The 25,864-nt window shown below is 44.2% G+C and overlaps 1 protein-coding gene across 15 annotated transcripts in view; it reads right to left on the minus strand.

The window, feature by feature from the left end:
* The window catches only part of stk33 (serine/threonine kinase 33), a 106,253-nt gene that overhangs the window by 12,055 nt on the left and 68,334 nt on the right, over positions 1-25,864 (minus strand). For all 15 annotated transcript variants that reach the window (XM_078414725.1, XM_078414727.1, XM_078414728.1 and 12 more), the window contains 6 exons: positions 25,516-25,603; positions 19,761-19,836; positions 12,805-12,917; positions 9,940-10,025; positions 7,706-7,945; positions 5,722-5,802 (listed from right to left, as the gene is read on the minus strand). In XM_078414725.1, the coding sequence (XP_078270851.1) occupies positions 5,722-5,802; positions 7,706-7,945; positions 9,940-10,025; positions 12,805-12,917; positions 19,761-19,836; positions 25,516-25,603 (684 nt within the window). The remainder of the gene's footprint in view (positions 1-5,721; positions 5,803-7,705; positions 7,946-9,939; positions 10,026-12,804; positions 12,918-19,760; positions 19,837-25,515; positions 25,604-25,864) is intronic.

Consider the following 25,864-nt stretch of genomic DNA (forward strand, 5'->3'; position numbering starts at 1 on the left):
ATGAAATTCTTACTTGCAAAGCAGCACAACAGGTTTGTAAACACAGTGCTCAATAGATAAAATAATAAATAAAGAAATTACCCAATATAGTGCAAAAAAAACTCACAGTCCCTCGTGCAATGCAGGCAGTTTGTAGTTTAGTTGGAGTTCATAGCGTTCAATAGCCTGATGGTTGTTAGGAAGAAGCTGTTGCTGAACCTAGACATTAGTCTTCAGAATTCTATACCTTCTTCCCAAAGGCAGGAGTGAAATTAGAGCCTGGCCAGTGTGGTGTGAGTCCTTGACGATGTTGGCTGCCATTTTGAGACAATACCTCCTGCAGATCCCTTCGATGGTGGGGAGGTCAGTACCCGTGATCAACTGGGCAGTGCCCACCATTTTTTTGTAATCTCCTTCATTCCTGGGCAATCAAGTTGTCGAACCACTCTGTGATGCAATCAGTCAACATGCTCTCTACCGTAGACCCCAGGAAATTCAAGAGAGTATTCGTCGACATACTAAATCTCAATCTTAAGGAAGTAGAGGCATTGATGGACTTTCTTTGTGATTGCATCAATGTTCTGGGTTCAGGATAGATCTTCAGAGATATGCACACCCAGGAACTTGAAGTTGTTGACCCTCCACCACCGACCCATTGAAGAAAGCCAGGTTTATGGATCCTTAGCCTTCCTATTCTAAAGTCAACAATGAGTTCCTTGTTCTTACTGACGATGAGAGCAAGGTTGCTGTTCTGGCACTATACAATCAGACTATCAATCTCCCTCCTAAACTCAACAGTATCTGTATTTCGTCCAACAATGGTGGCATTGTCAGCAAATATAAAGATGAAGTTGGAACTGTGACTGGCCACACAGTCATAGGTATAGAGTGAATTGATCAGGAAGGTGAGCACACCGCCTTGTGGTCCCTCATATAAATGACTTGGAATTAAGGACAGTCAACAAGGGGTTATACATGGCAAGTCGTGTCTTACTAACTTGATCAATTTTTTTTAGAAAGATTGGAGGGGCATTAACACTATACATACTGGTACACTGGAAGAGGATGATATCCAGTTAATATGCACAAGTGTATGGATTGAATCGGGTGTATCCTGCTGTTTAATTTTACCAATTCACAACTGTATACTTCACAACTGTGCTTTATAAAGAAGTCGTCCATGGAAATTCAGGGGATGAAAGGTGTCTATTGGAGGAAAAATGCCAAGAATGCAGAGGCCACTCCCTGAAAATAGTGCAGTGATATACTGAAAAAATATTGGCAACAATCTGATATTTAAAAACATATTTTGAATTAAATGTTTTTGAAGTTATCACGCATGAGGTTTTCCACATAGATTTATATCAACCCTATGTTTTACTCTCCCAGACAACCTTTATAACCTCTTCATAATTGCGATTATTATCCCATGATCCAAGCTTGCATTGAATACCATTTATTGCAGCTACTCTTGATGTTGAAGTTTGTCACAATCATTTTAATTATGATTTTAAATCTACTCCACATAGCCATTCTCTAATAGCTCTATTTTGTTCTTATTTTACATGCATCTATATTATTAGATTACATTATGACACAGAAGGAACATGTAGGATTAAATGGTTTCAATTTAACAAGTCTTTTTCTTTCCAGCATCTTCAGTCAAGAACTACAGAAAGCATATAATGCACGAAAGTAGTGATGCAGCTTTACTTTCCTGATCTTCAATGTTCTGCATTTCTAATCATTGTCTTGATGCCAAGAGACACAGTGAATAGAGGTTAGGAAGCTTCAGGAGAGTTATTCTTAGTTCACTGAGACACATTTCAACTCCCCTGTTTTAAAGCAGTATTGGAAGAAGCATAGGAATAAGTCATTCATCAAAGTATGTTACAGACTTTGCCTATGACTTTATCCATAGCATAAACAACAAAGGAAGAACTTAAATTTATGTAGCACAATTCAGAACCCAAGGATGTTCCAAACTGGCTTTGACAAATTAATCACAGAAACTTAGAACAAATAAGCCGACTACAACCATTGTGTTAGCACTTGTCATTAAAAGAGTTACCACCCCAATACTATTTCCTTAGACCACTGCCTTGTAGATCATGTTTTAGAGCACACTTCGGTGCAATGAGAGAATTCTGTCTCGACTACCCTTGCAGATAGAAATCATCAGACTCAATCATACGCTGAATAAAACAAATTGAAAGCATAATCACTAATTCTAGGTTAACACGACACTCTATTATTATACCAATATTGATATTTAACTTGTCTAACCCAAACCTGGTGTTTTGGATCAACTGACGAGTTCCTTTATTTAGCCTCCCAAATTGATCTGTATACTCAAAATCAGAACACTGTAGGGACATAGGGGGTAGGGGGGGGTGGAGACCATGTGGTGACTTCCGTCGACTCAACGCGGCAACACGGCCGGACCGCTACCCGATTCCACACATTCAGGACTTTTCAGCTAGCCTGGAGGGGGCTACAATATTTTCAAAAATTGATTTGGTGCGGGGATACCATCAGATCCCGGTCCACCCGCCGGATATTCCGAAAACAGCGACCATCACCCCGTTCGGACTGTTTGAGTGGTTGCGAATGCCTTTCGGCCTTAAAAATGCAGCTCAGGCATTCCAGCGTCTGATGGACCGGGTGGGTCGAGGGTTGCCGTTCGTCTTTATTTATTTAGACGATATATTGATTGCCAGCCGTTCGGTCCAGGAGCACTTGGTCCACCTCCGCACCGTGTTCCAGAGGCTGCAAGACCATGGCCTGATTCTCCATCCGGACAAGTGCCAATTCGGCCTGTCCGCGGTGGATTTTTTGGGTCATCGGGTTACTCCGGCCGGTGCCACTCCCTTACCAGCTAAGGTGGACGCGGTCCGCTCTTTCCCCCGCCCGACTACCATCAAGGGCTTGCAGGAATTTGTGGGCATGGTCAATTTTTATCATCGGTTCGTGCCTGCAGCAGTTCGGGTTATGCGTCCCCTTTTTCAGTGTCTCGCAGGTAACCCCGCGGAGTTGGTATGGTCCGTAGCTGCGGAGACGGCTTTTGTTGCGGTCAAACAGGCCCTCGCCAATGCCACCATGCTGGTGCACCCGCGCTCCTCCGCCCCCACAGCTCTGACGGTGGACGCCTCAGACGTGGCAGTGGGTGGGGTTTTGGAGCAGCAGGTTGACGGTGAGTGGCAGCCTCTTGCGTTTTTCAGCAGGCAGCTCTCTCGGGCGGAGCTCAAGTACAGTGCGTTCGATAGGGAGCTCCTGGCCCTGTATTTAGCAGTCCGGCACTTCCGCTACTTTTTAGAAGGCCGTTCTTTCGTGGCCTACACGGATCACAAACCTTTGACATTTGCTTTTGCTAAGGTTTCTGATCCGTGGTCGGCTCGCCAGCAGCGGCACCTAACCCTCATTTCGGAGTTCACGACCGATGTCCGTCATATTGCGGGTAGGTTGAATGCCGTTGCTGATGCCCTGTCCCGGCCGGCCATTCCCTCCGTAGCCGTGGTTGGTGACCATGTGGATTTCCAGGAGCTAGCGGAGGCTCAGCGCCAGGAAGGAACTGCCGCGGTGTACGCCTCCACAACCTCGGGACTGCGTTTAGAACAGGTGGCGTGTGGCCCCACAGGTATCAAGTTGTGGTGCGACGTTACTCTCCCACGTCCTCGCCCGGTGGTGCCGGCCGCTCTGCGGCGCAAGGTTTTTGAGGCCATTCATGGCCTGGCACATCCGTCCATCAGGGCGACTTCAGCCATGGTGGCCGACCGGTTTGTCTGGCATGGCCTGCGGAAGCAGGTGGCAGCCTGGGCACGCGCCTGCATTCCGTGCCAGACCTCCAAAGTCCATCGTCATGTCCAGCCCCCGCACCAGACATTTGAGGTTCCCCCCGCCCGTTTTTTCCACATCCATGTGGATTTGGTGGGTCCATTGCCCTATTCTAGGGGTTACACTCATCTACTGACGGTGGTTGATCGGTTCACTCGTTGGCCGGAGGCGCTCCCGTTGTCGGACACCTCGGCGGCCTCCTGTGCACGGGCCCTGGCGTTGCATTGGGTGGCTCGTTTCGGGGTCCCGGCTATTATTACCACAGATCGGGGAGCCCAGTTCACCTCGTGTCTCTGGGCCGCGCTGGCGCAGCTGTATGGTGCTCGATTACAGCAGACCACCGCCTATCATCCCCAAGCCAACGGGATGGTTGAGCGTTTCCATCGGCAGCTGAAGGCGTCCCTCTGTGCTCGCCTGACTGGCTACGATTGGGCTGACCAGCTGCCTTGGGTCCTCCTCGGCATCCGTACGGCCCCGCGGGCGGAACTGGGCACATCTTCGGCCGAGCTCGTCTACGGTTCGCCCCTGCGGGTGCCGGGCGATATTCTCCCTTCCATTCCCGCCTTGCCGCCATCCGTCACGTCAGTCTTGGGCTCCCTCCGGGAACGGGTGGGTTCTCTGGCTCCAGTCCCCACCTCTAGTCACGGAAGCACAGCAGTTCACGTTCCTTCGGAATTGCGGAGCTGTGATTTCGTGTTTCTTCGGAAAGATTGCCACCGTCCCCCTCTGCAGCCGGTTTACCAGGGCCCGTTCCAGGTGCTCAAAAGAGGGACTGTAACCTTCACCTTGCAGGTAGGAAATCGTCAGGAGCTGGTTTCAGTGTCCCGTCTCAAGCCAGCCCATTTAGACCAGGACCTCCCCGTGTCGGTGGCTCAGCCGCCGCGCCGGGGCCGGCCTGTGGCTGCTCGACTGGTCCCGTCAGCGGCGCCCAGTTTACCACCTTTTGGGCCTCCGCCGCCTATGGTTGGTCCCGGGCTGCCGTTGTTTATCAAGTGCCCCACGTCACCTGCACCCGCCGCTCCGGTGAACCTCCCATCGCCTCCAACGGCGGCGTCCCCCCCGCCTCCTGTCACACTGGGGGTATCGGTTTCCCCTATCCGTACACGTTCTGGGCGGGAGGTTCGGCCGCCCGTGAGGTATGGTTTCGAGGGTTCTGGGGGGGTCATGTAGGGACATAGGGATTGGCCAGGTAATAGAACCCTCGGATTGGATTACGGTCATGGGTTAAGGAAGCGCGGGGTATTTAAATGCTTGGCGCCAAACCAGATTAGAGATTAGATTATTAAGTAAAGTAGTGTTTGTCCAGGAAGAAGTCAGTCGCGTTTGTTACGGGTTTTGATACTAATAAAGGATTCCAATAAAACCACTCGTCTGGACTCACTACAACACCACAATGCATACATGTTCTATTGCTAATGGTGATCATTTGAACCTGGGAATCCAAATTTTTAATGTACTTGGTCAGTTCAAATTGGGTAGCACAAGTGATCAGTGCTGAATATTACTGTTTCATGGCCATGTGTTACAACAAATGAAACATAACATCACAAAGTTACCCAAACATCATTCTGAATCTTGAACATATTTGGGACAAATTAACAAAAATTCAAAATTTAAATTTTAACTCTTGGAACTTGAAGCACAGGCGTAAATTTAAAAAATGAATTATTCCATAGATTGAAAATCAACGTCTTTATCTTTATTGCTGGTGTTTAAAATTCCAGTAAAGTACAAGTCAATATAATCACAACTGCAGTGGTCATTTCAAGTGAAAACTCATACTGTCGAAATAATATCAAATGAACATTCTTATAATTTTAATTTTAATAGCTTAATTCTAATCATCTGTTTTCTTTAAATTAACTCTTTCATTCTCAATCTGATTTTACATAATTTGTTGGGACTCACATTATTGCTGAACTTGTTAGTTTTCTTCATAGCAAATGGCCCATCACCAGGAAAGGCAGCAATGATATTCTTCTTAACGCTCTGGAAAATGACAACTTCAATTATGCATTTACCAATGTTGCTTAGTTAAGCAACAAGACTGCTGCAGGTGGTGAAACAAATCTCATGCCAAATTGAGTGCCAGATTTATTTTTGAAGAAAATTGTAAAGAAAGCATGAAAGCCACATGCAAATATGCTGCCAGATCTCATTGAGCACATCTCAGTATCTGTGCATATGCATGTGCTAAAGTGCCAGATTTGCTGACACAAAGCGTTTGTGATCTCATTTAAAAATGCTGCAAAATGTAAGACTATAATTTTATTTTGAAGTTGTAAAACTTCATTTCTAATCAAATAAAGAAAATAATGAGAACAATAAACACAATGCTACAAACAAACAAAACCAATTGCAGAAACAGCAACTGATGAGAAAACATTCTAAGAGTATACAGTGAAACTCCTTTACTCCAGCATGTCAGGGATTTTGTTTGACTGGCAACTTTTTTCAGATCATTAGATTTTATTCCATTAATGCCCCATCACATATTTAAATCGTATTTTCTTTAAGTGTTACAAAATGAAATAATACATTTCCATTGAACCCAGAGTTTAAATGAAGCCTGGGAAAGAAAACCAGGCTGGTTTCAAGGTAATGCAGCCAACATTGTTGAAAGTTTACAGAGAGCACAGTAACTGGGGTTCTGAGAGAGGACATGCAACTGGGGCTCTGTGAGAGGATGAAACTTTGCAGTCTGATATAATCCTGGGGTAACCAGAAATACAAGAGCAGCAGTAACATGCAGGTACTGCATGATCCTTATTAGCAGCACTGGATATTCCTGTCAGTTATTATCATGGTATGCTGCCTGTATCAGTACGTAGTTGGTAGCATTACTGTGGTCCAAATTGGAAGAGATCTTCTATGAAGCACAAGAACTTTAGCTGTTTACATTATTGCTTCCTCTGCTAAAAAAAGTAGGTTGCACAGCTCTGGCCAGAAGAATGCACTAGATTCTTGCCTGCTCAGTAAGCTGCCTAGTATTTGGAAAATGATTCTCATTACAAAATACTATGTGCTAAATGCACATCCATGTCCACATCATCGATATCTACACAATGCAGTATTTTCTTCTTATCCAGTGTCACAGCAAAATATTCAAAGCTTCCCAACTTTGAGCAATTCTCCAAACACACTTCCAGATCATTACTATCAACATTGAACAGCAAGGTCCAAACACCAATCCCTGGAGAATACAGCTGCCAACTGGCCTCCAGGTAGTCCCAGGGCCATTGATAACTGGTTGCAGTTGCACAAAGTGACCTTCATTCAGTGGCTTTCTTTGCTAGTTATTTTTCATATTACAACACGTAAAAATTTTGTGGAATTCAAGGTCAACAAAGAAACTATCTCGCTTAGACACAGAGTAAACAATGCATTGCTTTTTGAATATTGCAATGAACACATCCACATGATAAGGTAAATGCACATAATATTTTTAGAGGAAGGGGAATCAAAATTTAGAGGGCATAGATTTAAGACGAGAGAGGAAAGATTTAAAAAGGTACTCGAGGGGCAATTTTTTCCCACACTATCTATGACTATGACAGTGGGTGGTGGGTATATGGAGCGAGCAAGCTATCAGAGAAAATAGTTGAGGCATGTATTTAAAAGATATTTGAACATAGAAAAGTTTGAGAGGGATATGGGCCAAATGCTGGTGAATGGGACTAGCTCAGATGGGCATCTTGATCGGCATGGACGTTGGGCTGAAAGGCCGATTTGGGTGCTACATGATTCAAAGATTCCAAGACCAGCTATGAACAAGAATCACACCTTCCAAAATCATTTTGCTACAAATTTATCCAGAACTATCCACCTGAGGAGCTGAGAGCTTCTCCTTTGATATATATTTTTCCATTTAATCTTTGCATGCAATTTTTACCTGCTTTGGTGGAGTGTAGGACTGATTATTGCCAGCATCAATTTCTCTGGGACTATCAGAGACATCATTGCTGCTGGTAGGACTCTCTCCATCTTCCTGGCTAGTCCGACTATTTTGGCAAACACTGTTTGGTAGAGAACTATTTGAATTGGATCCATCTTCATCTCCATCCAGGTCATCTTTCCACTGCTTCATCATTTCAAGCACATTGGATGGCCTTTGAGTGGCTGTAGTATCGCCCTGGAATTCAAGGATTATGTTTCATGACTTTAGTATGGCAGTAAATTAAAACATGTCACTGGCCTTTCTACCTAGTTGTGATTATGCTCTGACAATTAGATCATTTGGCATTCTTAATTATACTTTGAGCTCAGGATGAAACATCAATTCCATTGAGAAGTAACAAATGTTAATTTACTGACTTTGGAGATGAATTACAATTTTTTGCCTGAAGTGAGAGTAAATCATAAACAAAGTTCAATAGTTCTGTCATTGATGAGTATGCCACAACCTTATTAAATGTAAATCTAAGGATAGATCCCATAAATTACCTTTTATTCCATTACAAACTTTCACCATGAATATTTTTGCATTTCCTAAGTGACATCCTGAAAAAAGCATTTGTACTCCAATAAGCACCCAATATAATAGAAAAAGTCGGATCTTTCTCCTTGGATGAAAGAAAGATTTTAGTGACGTGTGAAATAAATGTAACAATTTAAATTATAATATATATCTCACAATTCATAGGAACAAATTATGCTTGTATTAAAAAACTTGTTGGCTATCAATTTCTAGATGTGAGGTTAGATGCAAAACCACCCCAGGCCAGCTGAAAAATGGACCTCTAGGTACTTGGAAAGGTATTTCAAGCAGACTTCACACATCTTAGAAACACTAATCACTTATTTTTTTTCTGTTGCGACCAGCCTTTATAAAAAATAAAATAATGCAATAGTATCCAAAATAAAGACTGAAATATAATTTATTTTATTTCTTTGGTTTGGAACAATAGACAGTATTTACTGCCTGTTAGAGGTCAGCATAAGGGAATTAGGAGAATTAGGAGTCAAGTACACGTTATAGTCAGCATTTAAATGATCAGATTGATCTAATTCAGTATTATGTCCTGTTACGTTAGATCCTAGATTCACAAATACCCCATTTACAATCCACTACCATAACCAATAGGCAATGTTCCCTATATTAAAAAAGTAAGATTTCAAGGATGGGATCAATACAATAAAAAGAAGCAATGTACTGGATCAAATCTGACCTCATCACTCCAACTTATGCATATTGACGTTCTGATTTCACATAATGAGCTAAATACATAAAATCCACAGGGTCCTGGAAGCACAGGTTTGCACAAGAGCTTGAAGCTCCAAAAGCAAATAAAGTTCAAATTTTCAAATTATGCTCAATCGTACATTGTGAATGCTGTGTAAAGAAGATTACTGTAAAAGAATAAAAATTAAATAATTGAGCCAAATGATGGATAATCGATCAAGGACAAAAATGTATAGTTCATGTCAATGACAGAAAATACTATATTATTGAAATAAAGAGCAGACAAAATAATTAAGGTGTTCAGATACACAAGTCTTTAAAAATTAATCTTCAATTTCAAAAATCGTGACCAGATTATGGAATCCACTGTTATAGGTGGCCCTGCATGCAAAAGCAGCTGAAATGTCTGAATGCATTTGGAAAAGCTCTTCTGTATGTAGTGAGTGGTGCCACAGTATGTCTTTCATATGTAATAGAACAAAGAACTAGAACAATTCTCTTCTTCCCTCTCCCATTGGGCAAAAGGTATAGGAGCGTGAAAATGCACACCTCCAGATTCACGGACAGTTTCTTCCCAGCTGTTATCAGGCAGTTGAATCATCCTACCACAACTAGAGAGCAGTCCTATCTACCTTATTAGTGGCCCTGGACTATCTTTGATTGGACTTGACTTTACCTTGCACTAACATTATCTATACACCGTAAATGTCTTAATTGTAATCATGTATTGTCTTTCTACTGACTGGATAGCACGCAACAAAAGATTTTCACTGTACCTCGATACACATGACATTAAAGTAAACTAAACTGAATAAGCCCTTTGGCCCGCAATGTCCGTGCTGAGCATGATGCTGTTAAACTAATCTCCTCTGCCTGAACGTGATGCAGATCCCTCCATTCCCCAAAATCCATAGAAATTGTGAAATTATCAGCCTGTGCTTTACCGTGACCCATGGGTTGTCAAGGAGCTCATTGGCTGTGATTCTATGGGCAGGATCCACTTTGAGGAGACGTGAGAGCACATCCTTTGCTGCAAGTAGAACAAGGAAAACTTAGTGAACCCGACTTGTTTCAGCAACATCGTTTATCAGAAATAGAAAAGCTGAACACCATTTATCCATGCAGTTTTGTAGAAAACATAAAAGGGTTTATTTGATGATGGAAACAAAGATATTAAGAACAGTACTTTAACATTTATTGCATGCAACATTCATTCTTTCCTGAAAAGGCTACTGACATTAAAACTTAATTTCTTTAAATCAACAATGAACTAAACTGCACCCGCTCTATTTACAATGATCGAAATCGCACAGGCTGTGGTCAGCTGTTCCGTGAGGCAGTTGGCTGGCTCCAATGTGATTGAGGCCCTCATTACTACACTGCAAATTGGTTATGTAGCTCAGTAATTTGCTCTACGAGTTGTCAACACAATTCCAGTATGAGCATCCTCTGCTGCTTCAGTGGCCTGCATATTTTCAAAACAAACTTTGCTAATGAACCACTGTAACTGCTCATGAACTATTTAAAAAAGTGGGCAATCTCAGAACAATTGAGTATATTTTAAATATGCAAATTAAGCCCATTAAAAATACTCCAAATAATTTACAAGAGCAATTTTAAATGAGGAAGCAACAACTCCACATGCCAAGAACCTGGAATAAACAAATGACCGAATAAACATTCAATTCCTACAATTCTTAGCGATCGAGTCATGCAGCGTGGAAAAAGGCCCTTCAGCCCAACTTGCCAACTCCGACCAACATCTACCTTGTCCCACCTGCCTGCTTTCGGCCCATATCCCTCTAAACCTACCATATCCATGTACCCGTCTAAACGTCTCTTAAACATTGCGATAGTACCTGTCTCATCTACTCCCTCTGGCAGCTTGTTCCATACACCCACCACCCTTTATGTAAAAAAATTACCCCACAGGTTCCCATTAAATCTTTCCCCCCTCACATTCAACCTATGCCCTCTGCTTCTTGATTCCCCATCTCTGGGCAAAAGACTGGGTGCGTTTACCCGATCTATTCCTCTCACGATTTTGTACACCTCTCTAAGATCACCACTCATCCTCCTGCGCTCCAAGGAATAAAGCCCTAGCCTGTTCAACCTCTCCCTATAGTCCATCGAGTCTTGGCAAATCTTCTCTGAACCGCTTCAAGCTTGACAACACCTTTCCTATAACATTGTGACCAAAACTGAATACAATACTCTAAATGTGGCCTCACCAACTTATATAACTGCAACATGACCTCCCAACTTGACCACCCAATCCACCTGTGACTCCACTTTCATGGAACTATGCACCTGTACTCCTAGATCCCTCCAGAGCACTCCCCAAAGCCCTACCATTCACTGTGTATTCTCTGTCCATATTAGTCTTCCCAAAAAGCAACACCTTACATTTCTTTGTATTAAATTCCATCAACCATTCCTCAGCCCACCTGCCGAATCGATCAAGATCCTGTAATCTTTGACACCCTTCTTCACCATCTACAATACCACACACTTTAGTGTTGTCTGGAAACTTGCTAATCATGCCATGTATGTTCTCATCTTCCAAATCATTGATATAGATGACAAACAGTAATGGGCCCAGCACTGAACCCTGAGACACACCATTAGTCAGAGGCCTCATGTCTGAAAAATACCCCTCCACCCTCTGCTTCCTTCCATCAAGCCAATCGCCTATCCATCCAGCTATCTCTCCTTGGATCCTATGCAATCTAACCTTCCAGAGCAGCCTACCATGCAAAACCTTGTCGAATGCCTTGTTGAAATCCATATGTACAACATCTACAGGTCTGCCCTCGTCAACCTTTTTGGTCACATCTTAAAAAAACAGGTTTGTGAGGCAAAACCATGCAGAATATCTCTAATCAGTCATTATCCATCTAAACACATGTATATTTTATCCCTCAGAATACTTTCTGACTACAGATGTCAGTCTCACTGGCCTGTAGTTCCCTAGCTTTTTCCAGTAGCCTTTCTGGAATGGAGACACAACATTTGCCAAGCTCCAATTTTCTTGCATCTCACCTGAATTTAATGACGACTCGTAAATCTCAGACAGGGCTCATGCAATCTCTCTTCGAGCTTCCCATAGTGTCCTCGGATATATCTGATCAGTCATGGATATGTGTCAGGACCTTCAGCACCTCCTTGATGGTAATACTAACTGTCATCTGCAAGAGCCACCCCCTGTGGCTCTTGCTCCTCAGTTCCCGAAATTCACTTGATCCCATCTGTTTATATTTGCCTCCTTCTTATTCATCCCTCGTCACCAAAGCTTCCTTACGTCCACCTGCCTTGTCATTAACTCTAACAGGAACATGCATGTCGTGGATTCATCAACACACTTTTAAAAGCATCCCACTTTACTGAAGTCTCTTTTCCTTCATACAACCTATTCCAATCAACTCGAGCGAGTTCCTGTTTTATACCTTCAAAGTTGGCCTTGACCCAATTTAGAAATTTAATTCTTGGGCACGCCCTGCCTCTATCCATAACTATCTTAAACCTAATAGAACAGTGGTCGCTGATCCCAAAAGGCTCATTCATGAACACTTCATCCACTTGCCTCGCCTAATTTCCCAAGACTAGATCAAGCGTGGCCCTCTTCCTTGTGGGGCCCTCTACACATTGTCAGAGGAAACTCTCCTGAACACATTTGACAAATTTCACCCCATCTAAACCTTTCGCACGACATTCCACATGCTTTCAATCTCCACAAGACCAAGTTCATGCTTAATAATTGACTTTGTTCTAAATAAAAGCCCCAAAATTATAAAATGTTTTTTTCTTACCACCATCACTAATCTTTTGTAGAACTGAGCTGTCTAGGCGAAGCTCCCCTCTGTTTATCAATTTAGCAAGCTTCTCTTCTGAGTTTGCCACAAATGGTGGAGCTCCGGAGAGCCTGCATGGAAAAATGTAATTATATTTTCCTTTATTTGCTTATCTAAGCCACTTAATGATCTGGATTCAGATGGCTTCATAACCCAAGAAATGTAGCTCTTGTGCGTATCTTCCTGACACAGAAATGATTAGGTAATTGAGGATTCATTTTGAATTCAAGACACAACACAGTCCAGTTCAATAATGTGATGCTTTATAGGACAATAGGACAAAGTGAATCTCAATCTTTCTCGTACCAAATTATTTTGAAGTCAAAATCTTTGGAAAATAATACCATTCAATTTTAATTTTGGAACAATCAGCAGCAAAATGCTGTTGACTTTTATATTTTGTTCTTTTGTGCTTTCACAATGTAACCTTTTATTTTCATTGTGTAGGAAAGAAAACTGCAGATGCTGAAGAAGGGTTTCGACCCGAAATGTCACCCATTCCTTCTCTCCAGAGATGCTGCCTGACCCGCTGAGTTACTCCAGCATTTTGTGTCTACCTTTTATTTTCATTATACTCTATGGCTTTATATTCTGAACTGAGATACAAGCAATGTACTTTAGAGGTGCAAACATTTTCAAAAGGCCATGTTTACCTTTGAAGAAGTTCACATGGCAAATATATCACCATCATCTTTATAGCATTAACAATCAATAAAATGCCAATGTGTACATTATGACAAGGGGAAAAGTTACCAATGGATCACAGTAATCTGAGAACAGTATCTGATATAGTCACTCTTGATGGATACTCCACAGTGTGCATTCAGCCATTCGTGCAGTATTTCATGATGCTGTGCCGAGTAAATTTTCATTAATGCCACAATGACGGGAAGTATGTTTGGAGGGAGGTTTGCAGAGTATTTTGTTGTGGAGAAAGGTAAACTTCTTAGGAAAGATTATGGATGATACCGTATGTTTTGTTGCGTTTGCATCAAAAGTGCCTAAATCACCCATTTATTCCCCACGTTCAGAATAAACTGACGTGGAGATGTACAATCTTAAATATTTCATGTATGCATGCCCTTCATTCAATTTTCATCACAATTTTTGTTGCATATTTCCAACACGTTAGCCATCATTCTCTGGGCACCATTTATTGCCGATTGGCTTAAAATTTTAAAAGCATATATCAGACCTCAAGGGAAGGAATAAATCCAAAATACAAAACGTGATTTTAAGAAAACTGCCAATTAGATTGTATCTACTGGTTATAAAAACAAAGAGTTGTGAAAAGGAGAAGAATCAACAGAAAAAAAAACAATCTTGGAATCAGTCAAAAGTCTTCCTAGTGGAATTTTCTCCTTTTGTGGCCGAATATTCTACTGCACAAAATATATTAAACAATTTACAAAACATCAAATTCCAGATTGTAAAGGACTTCATATTCATCAGAAGGTGTTTTTGAAAATAATTTCATTACATACATTAACCTGGAAATTGTACAATGATGGAAATGCTTGCTGAGGCAGAAACAGAAATACTCAGTAGATCAAACAGCATCTGAAGAAAGAGAAACAAATTTAATCTTTTAGGCTGAAGACGGTTTCTTTTTCCACATATACTGCTTGACTTTTGAGACATTCCAGCATTTTCTGTTTTTGTTTGTTTTCCAGCATCTGGCCTGCTGCAGTTCTATATGAATGACCTCGACAAGAATGCACATGATTAACAAGTTTGTAGATGACACCAAAATAGTTGGTATCATAGATTATCACGATGGTTACCAAGAGTTACAGTGGGATCATGATCAGGCGGGCAAGTGGGCTGAGGAATGGTAAAAATGGGGTTTAATCCAAATAAATGTGAGGCAGAGCATTTTGGGAAGTCAAACAAAGGCAGAACTGAATATAGAAGTTGGGATGTTATATTACAGTTGTACAAGATCATGTCTTATGAAAATGATTGTTCTGTGAAGAAGTAATCAAAAAGGTTGATGAGGGCAAAGCCATAGATGTTGTCTATATGGACTTCAACAAGGCATCTGACAAGGTTCAACATGGTAGGATGCTCTGGAAGGTTAGATTGCATGGGATCCAGGGAGAGCTAGCCGACTGGATAGAGAATTGGCTTCATGGAATAAATGATGGGTGACGGTGAAAAGTTAATTTTTGAACTGGAAGCCTTTAACTAGTGGTCGCACCAAAGTGCCCGAACAAAGTCTTATAGAGCTGCATCATGACTCCCTAACTCTTACATTCAATGTCCTTAGCAATGAAGCCAAACAAACCATACACCTTCTTAACCAGCCTATCTACTTGTTTTGCCATCTTCAGTGAGCAATGGACTTGGACTCCAAGATCCCTCTACACATCAATGCTGTTAAGAATTGCATCGAGGATTAGGAATTGCTAATCAACATTGTGTGTACAGGTTATTTGTTATATATATATATCATATATTGTAGCAGTGCGGATGTCCGGACCCGATATAAGGCTAGACGCCAGGCAAGTACTGAGAAGGTTGTTTAATAAAGATTACTGCATCCACACACTACAAGGCACGGTAGCGCAGCGGTAGAGTTGCTGCTTTACAGCGAATGCAGCGCCGGAGACTCAGGTTTGATCCTGACTACGGGTGCTGTACTGTAAGGAGTTTGTACGTTCTCCCCGTGACCTGCGTGGGTTTTCTCCGAGATCTTCGGTTTCCTCCCACACTCCAAAGACATACAGGTATGTAGGTAAATTGGCTGGGTAAATGTAAAAATTGTCCCTAGTGTGTGTAGGATAGTGTTAATAGTGTTAGTGTGCGGGGATCGCTGGGCGGCGCGGACTTGGTGGGCCGAAAAGGCCTGTTTCCGCGCTGTATATATATGATATGATATAATATGAAGACAGACAAAGGAATGGCACCAAACCCCTCCAGGGAAACCCAGTAGCATCGGGCAGTCCCAGACCTGTCCATCCAGTGCCAAGGGGTTCGACCCAGGGAGTGGCCTAATCCCCAGGGGCCACCACAGGACCCCCACCCCCCCCCCCCACCCCAGAACCGGAGGCACAAACCGGGGGACGCATGAGACGACCAGCCCGAGTGCGCATACCTGCCGGCACAGGGACCAGTGAAGGCCAAGGCAGAGGGTGCCTAGATGGAGGACAGCCCCGAGGCTGAGGCTGGGCAACTAGCGCCGGCTGGTCGATGTCCATGTGAGCCGGCTTCAACCGTGCAACCAACACCGTCTCGCGCCAGCCCCCCATGTCCAGTACGAACGTCGTTGGCCCATGCTGCAGCACCTTGAAAGGACCCTCATACGTCCGCTGGAGCGGCGTCCGGTGAGCTTCTTGGCGCAAGAAAACATACGCACAGTCCCGCAGGGCAGACGGGACGTGAGGGCGAAACGCCCCGTGACGAGACGTTGGTACCGGAGCGAACTTGCCCACCTTCTCACGGAGATGCAGTAGGGCAGATGACGGCGGCTCCTGCTTCCTCTGTGCCAACGGAACGAACTCCCCAGGCACTGAGAGCGGAGCCCCATAGACGAGCTCCGCCACGGAGGAGGCCAAGTCTTCTTTCAGAGCAGTTCCTATGCCCAACAAGACCCACGGCAACACGTCCATCCAGTCCGGGCCCGTGAGCCGAGCCTTGAGGGCAGCCTTAAGCTAACGGTGGAACCGCTCCACCAGGCCGTTCGCCTGCGGGTGATAGGCCGTGGTGTGGTGTAGCTGAACACCCAACAGGCGAGCCATGGCCGACCACAGCTGAGACGTAAACTAGACTCCCCGGTCTGATGAAATGTCCAGGGGCACGCCGAAACGGGCAATCCAGTGCGCCGCCAGGTCACGAGCGCACGTGGCCGCAGAGGTGTCAGTCAGGGGAACAACCTCCGGCCACCGCTTGAAGCGGCCCACCACGGTGAGGCGGTGAGTGACGCCACAGGACGGCGGTAGTGGGCCCACAATGTCCATGTGGATGCGATCAAACCGCTGGCGGGGCACACAGAACACCTGGAGAGGCGCTGGACTTTGGCAGTCTGACGGGGAATGCAGGTTCGAGCCCAGTGACCAACCTGCTTGCGCAAACCGTGCCACATGAAGCGGGCAGCCACAAGGGCCGTCGTCGCCCGGATGGAACGGTGAGCCAGCTCATGAATCATGTCGAAAACTCTCCAGCGCCAGACTGCAGGGGAGATGGGGCGCGGCTGACTGAATGAGACATCGCACAGTAGCGTCGCCCCTCCAGGACCGACAGGGATGTCCTCCAGACGTAGGCCAGAAATGGCAGTCCGGTAGGCGGACATCACGTCGTCCGATAGCTGAGCCGCCGCCAGGGCAGAATAGTCGATGCCAGGGGCCATCTCGAGAACGGCATTGACGGTGGGGTGAGACAACGCATCAGCGACCCGGTTCTCCTTGCCCTCGACGTAGTGGATGGAGGTGGTAAACTCGGACACAAACGCCAACTGCCGCTGCTGCCATGTGGACCACGGGTCGGAAACCTTTCCGAAGGCGAAGGTGAGGGGCTTGTGGTCCGTGTAAGCGGTGAAAGGCGCGGCCATCTAAAAAGTAGCGGAAGTGGCACACCGCCAGGTACAGGGCGAGGAGCTCCCGGTCAAATGCGCTGTAATTCCTCTGGGCGTTGCTTAGATGTCGACTGAAAAAGGCCAGCGGCTGCCAACACCCCCATGAACTCCTGCAGACCACGCACAGAGGATGGACGGGGAAATCGGCGGATGGCGTCGACCTTGTCCGGCAGGGGAACCGCGCCTTGCGTGGTCACGCGGTGGCCGAGAATGTCGATAGTAGAAACTCCAAACAGACACTTGGCGATGTTGATAGCCAAGCCGTGCTCGCTGAGCCGCTGACAGAGCTGCCGAAGGTGAGTGCAGTGCTTCTGCTGCGAGCAGCTAGCCACCAGGATGTCGTCAAGATAGATGAATACGAAGCCGAAACCGCGGCACTCTCCGTCCCTGAGCCGTTAGAAAGCCTGCGCGGCGTTCTTAAGGCCGAAGGGCATCCGGAGGAATTTGAAAAGTCCAAATGGCGTGATAATTGCCGTCTTGGGCACATCATCCGGGTGGACCGGGATCTGATTGCAGCCCCGCACCAAATCCACCTTGGAGAATACAGTTGCCCCAGCCAGATGGGCTTTGAAATCCTGGATGTGGGGCACGGTCTGTGGTGGTGCGTCATTGATCCGCCGATAATCCCCACAAGGCCGCCAGGCCCTGCTTGCCTTAGGAACCATGTGGAGCGGGGAAGCCCACGGGCTGTCGGAGGGACGGACAATCCCCAAGGACTCCATCGCACAGAACTCCTCCCGGGCGAGGTGGAGCTTATCAGGCGGCAGCCGGCATTCCCGGCGTGGAGGGGCGGGCCGGTAGTTGGAATGTGGTGCACCACCCCGTGCTTGGGGCTCGACACGTGGAACTGGGGGGTCAGGATGTCAGGAAACTCGACCAGTACCTGTGCGTAGCAGGAGTCCACAGAAGACAGCGGGCCAGCGGGCCAGCCGGCGGCGCAATCGGATCGCCCAGACGCAGCGCGATTGGCTCCATCGTGGCGGAGTGGACCAGGCACTGCCGCTTGACGTCCACCAGGAGGGAATGAGCCCGGAGGAAATCAGCGCCCAACAACGGTTGAGAGACATCGGTGACGGTGATTGGCCAGGGGAAATGACAGGCCCCGAAGTTGAGCAGGACCATGCAAACCCCATAAGTCCACATGGGGCTGCCGTTCACCGCGGTGAGTACGGGCTCCCGCTTACCGGAACGAATGTCCGCCGGTGAAGGGGGCAGGACGCTCAACTCCGCCCCGGTATCAACAAGGAAGCGACCCCCGGAGCGCCGATCTCAAGCGAAGAGACGATGAATCTTTTTCGGGAACGAGCAGGACTGGCGGCACTGACGAGCTGCAGCGTCCCAGCGCTGCTGGTAGAAGCAACAGCCGCGGGGAGCATTCGTGCAGGCCTCCGAGGCGCAGCCGAGACGCGATCGATGGCTCCACCAACTTACGGTTGGAATCCCGGTGCCGTGGAAGCCATGTCCAGCGCATTCATGTCTCGTCGACGGGTCATCCAAAGCATGTCGGCGCTCTCACCCAGGGCCTGCAGGTCCACGAAGTAATCGCCGGCAAGCTGCAGGCGGATATCGTCCGGCAGCTGTTGGAGAAAGGCATACCCGAACAGAAAGGGCAGGAGGTTGTCGAGGAGCGAGAGCATGTCGCTCGACAGGGCCAACGGCTGCCGATCCCCGAGGCCGTCCATCCGGAAGATTCTCGCCGCCCGTTCAAATTCACTGAGGCCAAACTTACGGAGCACGAGTTCTTTCAGACCTCGGCATTTGTTGGCCATCGGAGGATTGCAAAGGTAAGGCCTGATGCGGCCGGCGGTCTCCTGATCGAGGGACCGACCACGTAATAGAAGCGAGTTGCACCCACAGTGACGCCCCGGAGGTTAAACTGGGCCTCCACCTGCTGAAACCAGACGTCCGATTGGGTGGTCCAAAACGTCGGCAGCTTTAGTCCGACCACGCTGAGCTGGCCCTGGTCTGCGTTTTGATCCATCTTAACAAATAATGGAACGTCGGGGTCACCAGTGCAGCAGTGCATATGTCTGGACCCGAAATAAGGCGAGACGCCAGGCAAGTACCAAGAAAGTCATTTAATAAAGATTACTGCATCCACACACTACAAGACAAAGGATTGCCACCAAACCCCTCCAGGGAAACCCGTAGCCTCGGGCTGTCCCAGACCTGTCCATCTAGTGCCGAGGGGTTCGATCAGGGAGTGGCCTAATCCCCAGGGGTGGCCACAATATTATATATTATACATATATATTATATTATATACATATATATTTATATACATTATTTATACTATATAAAACTCATTCATCCCAAGTAAAGTTAATACTAATTTCCTTACAATGTATACATAATGACTCCTATGCTCCATGCGTCACATTGTTGAGTGTACTGGTGTGCACTGAGAACTTCCGGAGCTGAAAATAAAAACAAAATTAAATGGTTAATTAAAGATTTAATGAATGCAGGACAATTGAGTAAGGAACAAAGGAAACTAAGGCCAAGTGCTGGTTGAAGCAGAAGTTGTCTTTGATGATTGGGACAACAAAGTAAACCACGGAAACTGCACTAATCCAGTTCATATCTCCCAGTCTCTCTAAGTAATCATTCAGGAATGTTATTTAAATCATTTTCTACTTAGGTCATATGTTTCTTATTTCACTCATTGGATATCCAATTAACGTTTTCCCATTCTCGACTATTTGTGCTGCATGAAAACTTTACAAGCCTCCAATTTGTTTTAGCATCCAGAACATTTAGATATATTAGTCACCATTCTTCCATTCCTACTCTTGCTCAATCTAATATTATAAGCGTATTTGGTTTTCGATTTTTAAGGCAATTTCTTATTTAGGTATCCAATAAAATAAAAGGTAGAAGTAAAGCAAATAGTAGGACATTTGGACCTTAAAGACTACTACACCATTCAAAGCAATTATGTCACACTGATCCTCTCTCATAATCTGCTATCTTCGCCACAATCTAGACATCTTTTGATTCTCAAAATTATATCCACCACCTTCATATATTCAGTCACTTGGCCTCCACTAATTTCACTACTACCAGAGAGAAGACATTTGTCCTCTTATTGGTCCTAATTGTCTTAACTCATATTAACAAACTATCACCCCTCTATTGAAACACATCGCCAGCCAGTCAACAGATCCTCTCATCATCCAGTTGTCTAAACCTGCAGGAATTTTGTATTTCAACTTTCACAACCTCATAGATCTGATATCTCTTCATGTGCCAGTCTGACCATTCTAGAAACAATATGATGAACCGTTTCTGCATTTCCATGTATATCCTTTCTGAGGTAAGGATATCACAACAACAAACCATACTCCAGGCAAAGTCACACCAAAACTCCAAGGAAATGTAGTAAGTAATCCTTGCACCTGCACTCGACACCTCTGAAGGCCATGTACCATCTATCTTAATGGCTTACTGCCCCCAAGTCCCCTTTGTACACCAATATTTCTTCATCACCAGTAAAATATTAGTTTTTCTGTTAAAAGTCAAAGTGAATAATCTAAGATTTATTGTGGTATACCCCATCTGCCAAATTTTTGCCCAAACATTCAATTTGCCAAAATTTCCCTCAAGCCCCTTTCTACTCTTCTTACAATTCACAGTCCCACCCAATTCGGTCATCAAATTTTGTACATTTTGTTCCCTCCTTCAATTTATTGATTAAATTGCAAACAGTTAATGCTGAAGCACTCCCACAAGATCAAGGTTAGTTACAGCTACAATTAAGTCCATCTGCCAACATCTGGCAGATGCCAACATCTGCATCACTGCTCACATCCTGTTTCTTGCCCAGAAGCCTATCACGGCAGTAACAATAAGAAACAGTGTTCATAGCTAGCTTTCTTAAGTCCCAACATACACACAATCGTGTACCCGATCAGCCGAGAAGGTTGTTGGCTTCCCCCCATTGACGAACTGTACATTGCAAGGACCAGGAAGCGAGCGGGTAAGATCATCTCTGACCCTTCCCACCCGGGCCACAAACTCTTTGAAGCACTTCCCTCTGGAAGGCGACTCCGGACTGTCAAAGCCGCCACAGCCAGACATAAAAACAGCTTTTTTCCACGAGCAGTAGCTCTACTCAACAGCCAAAAGTCTGTAGCCTCCTTTTGCTCTGGTATTTTATTTCATTTTTCATTCTTAAACTATAATATTTTATTCTTAATGTTTTAATGTTTTATGTTTTATTCTTAATTGTTTACTGTATGTCGTGTTGTTACTTGTGGGCAAAGCACCAAGGCAAATTCTCATACGTATGCATACTTGGCTAATAAAATGTATTTGACTTCAACTTCAACTATCTGCACTTACAGCCATTCTGCCATGATAGGCAAATCAAATTTCCAGAGGGACACGAAATGACCTTTTTGATAAAAGGTAGCATCAGGTGATTACATTTCAGGGAGTTATCTTTTTCACTGCATATTACCGTTAAGTCAGCTACTAGTGCCTTTATTCAATCTGTATAGCACCATCTAGTGACCATGGACTGTACTGAGAAAGATGACAACAATCTTGTTTTTAATAAAAGATTAACAATTTATAAAAGCCATGAAAAACCCAAAATACGGTTTGGTAGATTCAGCTTCGATTCAGCCTGCACCATGAAGATAATTGATACAATTCTTTGCTAACCAGTAACTTGCTATTAGAAAACCAAATTATTTTTGTCACGTTCTTTTCTGCATTGTATATTGCATTCCGAAAAAAAGAATCTTCACTTACATTAATCACTCATAATGGGAAAATTATGATTCACTTGCTGAATAACTACAAGCAACCACAACGTTAAGAGTTAAAAGATTATGTTACAAGAACATGAAGCCAGTTGCTTGCACAAAATCTCACTCAAATTTATGTAATATTTAGAAATATACCATATTCCAAGACACTGATTAATACAGTGCCATCCATAATGTTTGGGACAAAGACCCATCATTTATTTATTTGCCTCTATACTCCACAATTTGAGATTTGTAATAGAAAAAAATCACATGTGGTTAAAGTGCATATTGTCAGATTTTTATAAAAGTCATTTTTATACATTTTGGTTTCACCATTTAGAAATTGCTCAGGTGTGTTTAATTGTCTCATTAATGCAGGTATAAGAGAACTCTCAGCACCTGGTCTTTCCTCCAGTCTTTCCGTCACCTTTGGAAACGTTTATTGCTGTTTATCAACATGAGGACCAAAGTTGTGCCAATGAAAGTCAAAGAAGCCATTATGTGACTGAGAAACAAGAATAAAACTGTTAGAGACATCAGCCAAACCTTAGGCTTACCAAAAACAACTGTTTGGAACATCATTAAGAAGGAGAGCACTGGTGAGCTTACTAATCGCAAAGGAACTGGCAGGGCAAGGAAGACCTCCACAGCTGATCACAGAATAATTCTCTCTATCATAAAGAAAACCCCCCAAACACCTGTGCGACAGATCAGAAACATTCTTCAGGAGTCAGGTGTGGATTTGTCAATGACCACCGCAGAAGGCTTCGAACAGAAATACAGAGGCTACACTGCAAGTCTATCCCCTACTCCCAATTCCTCCGTCTACGCCGTATCTGCGCCCAGGATGAGGTGTTTCACACTAGGGTGTCAGAGATGTCCTCATTCTTTAGGAAACGGGGCTGCTCCTCTTCCTCTCACTAGGGCCTCCTCTATATCCCGTAGCTCCACTCTTGCTCCCCCTCCCCCCATTCGTAACAAGGACAGAGTCCCCCTTGTCCTCACCTTCCACCCTATCAGCCAGCGTATCCAACAAATTATCCTCCAACATTTCCGTCATCTCCAACGGGATCCCACTACTGGCCACATCTTCCCATCTCCTCCCCTTTCTGCTTTCCGCAGAGACCGTTCCCTCCGTAACTCCCTGGTCCACTCGTTCCTTCCTACCCAAACCACCCCCTCCCCAGGCACTTTCCCCTGCAACCGCAGGAGATGCAACACCTGTCCCTTTACCTCCCCCCTCAACTCTATCCAAGGACCCAAACAGTCTTTCCAGGTGAGGCAGAGGTTCACCTGCACCTCCTCCAACATCTACTGTATCCACTGTTCCAGATGTCAACTTCTTTACATCGGCGAGACCAAGCGCAGGCTCAGCGATCGTTTCGCTCAACACCTTCGCTCAGTCTGCCTTAACCAACCTGATCTCCCGGTGGCTGAGCACTTCAACTCCCCCTCCCACTCCCAGTCTGGCCTTTCTATCATGAGCCTCCTCCAGTGTCATAGTGAGGCCCACCGCAAATTGGAGGAACAGCACCTCATATTTCGATTGGGCAGCTTACAGCCCAGCAGTATGAACATTGAATTCTCTAACTTTAGATGGCTCCTCTGTCCCTCTCTTCCCCTCCCCCTTCCCAGTTCTCCCACTGTCTTCCTGTCTCCACCTATATCCTTTCTTTGTCCCACCCTGATATCAGTCTGAAGAAGGGTCTCGACCCGAAACGTCACCCATTCCTTCTCTCCAGAGATGCTGAGTTACTTTTTGTGATACCTTCGATTTGTACCAGCATCTGCAGTTATTTTCCTACACTGCAAGATGCAAACCACTGGTTGTCCGCAAAAACAGGATGGCCAGGTTACAGTTTGCCAAGAAGTACTTAAAAGATCAACCACAGTTCTGGGAAAAGGTGTTGTGGACAGATGAGACGAAGATTAACTTATATCAGAGTGATGGCAGTTCATTCTACAGCAAGACAATGATCCCAAACATACTGCTAAAGTAACAAAGGAGTTTTTCAAAGCTAAAAAATGGTCAATTCTTGAGTGGCCAAGTCAATCACCCGATCTGAAACCAATTGAGCATGCCTTTTATAAGCTGAAGAGAAATCTTGAGGGGACTAGCCCCAAAGACAAGCTAAAGATGGCTGCAATAAAGGCCTGCAGAGCATCACCAGAGAAGACACCCAGCAACTGGTGATGTCCATGAATCGCACACTTCAAGCAGTCATTGCATGTAAAGGATATGCAACAAAATACTAAACATGGCTACTTTCATTTACATGACATTGCTGTGTCCTGAACATTATGGTGCCCTGAAATGGGGGGACTATGTATAAACACTGCTGTAATTTCAACATGATGAAGCCAAAATGTGTAAAAATGGCCTTTATTAAAATCTGAAAATGTGCACTTTAACCACGTGATTTTTTTCTATTACAAATCTCAAATTGTGGAGTACAGAGACAAATAAATAAATGATGGGTCTTTGTCCCAAACATTATGGAGGGCACTGTATTCCTAAAAGGAATGCATCATTTTATATATCACATAAATGTCAAAAGGTTGATTAAATAATATGAATTTCTCTTTTAAATTAATTTAAAAGTAAACTGCCCATCTTCCATCAAGGATATCAAAATCTACTTTTAAATTATATGTGTGTGCTATATTATATTGCTCTGTGTAATTTGTGTGAGTGGGATTGATTACACAGCAAATTAATTTCAAGGTTCAGGTGTCAATATTAACTTTTAGATAATATTTTTTATATTTTTCAAACAAAGATGTTGGAAGCATAGGCCTGTGTTTTTATCAGCTTTTTGGTAGACCACTTCAAATTAATTTATACTGCTCTGCATTCTCCCCAAAGCTTTTAGTCTTCGCCTAAATCAAAAATTTATTTAATTTCCCCTTAAAAGATTCAATGGTCTTGGTATCAAATATTTCCAGTGGTGAAACATTTATGTTCCAACATATTTTATTCAACGGATATGAACCATTCAGCATTGTTAAAAGGAAAAAAATGCTTATCACTATCAAAAAGATTATTAGATTCAAATCTAGCTACATAAGATTCACTTCCACCAGTAAATTAGTAGAGAGGCATGATGGCATGCAGATTTTATGGAAATTAATGTAAATATTTACATTAATAACTTATTTTATATATACAGAATAAATGGGATAATTGTAATATGTTTTAGCAAGATGTTTTAGCAAGAATTATTTTGGTAAAATTAAGAAACAATATTTGGGGAAAAAATGATTATATGCATTGAATGAATTGGGAAAATTCTGTGCAGTAAATGCAAACTGGAATGTAAACAACAGCAGATTTCTTACCCATATACATAGGTGTTCCACAGGTTGCCTGCAACATTTTGTCACTACCAACACCCCCTTTTTGCACAGAAAGTCCAAAATCAGTCACCTGGGCCAAAAAAAAGTACCATTTAGAAGAGTCCTGGTTATGTGTAGCACATGCCAATGCATTTTGATGAACATTAATTTTCCACATATTTCTCCTATCACATGAACATTTCTGATCTGCAATGTTTTTTTCACAGTGCATTCAATTTACAAGTTTCCTGTTTACCTGGAATCTCATTCTTTGCAAAGTATCTCCACCAACCTAAGCCATTTCTATCATTGTGTTAATCTCAATGTTTGAATTAATGTTTATAAGATCATA

Source organism: Rhinoraja longicauda, chromosome 18 (genome assembly GCF_053455715.1).
Source record: "Rhinoraja longicauda isolate Sanriku21f chromosome 18, sRhiLon1.1, whole genome shotgun sequence".
In the NCBI taxonomy this organism is placed as follows: Eukaryota; Metazoa; Chordata; class Chondrichthyes; order Rajiformes; family Arhynchobatidae; genus Rhinoraja; species Rhinoraja longicauda.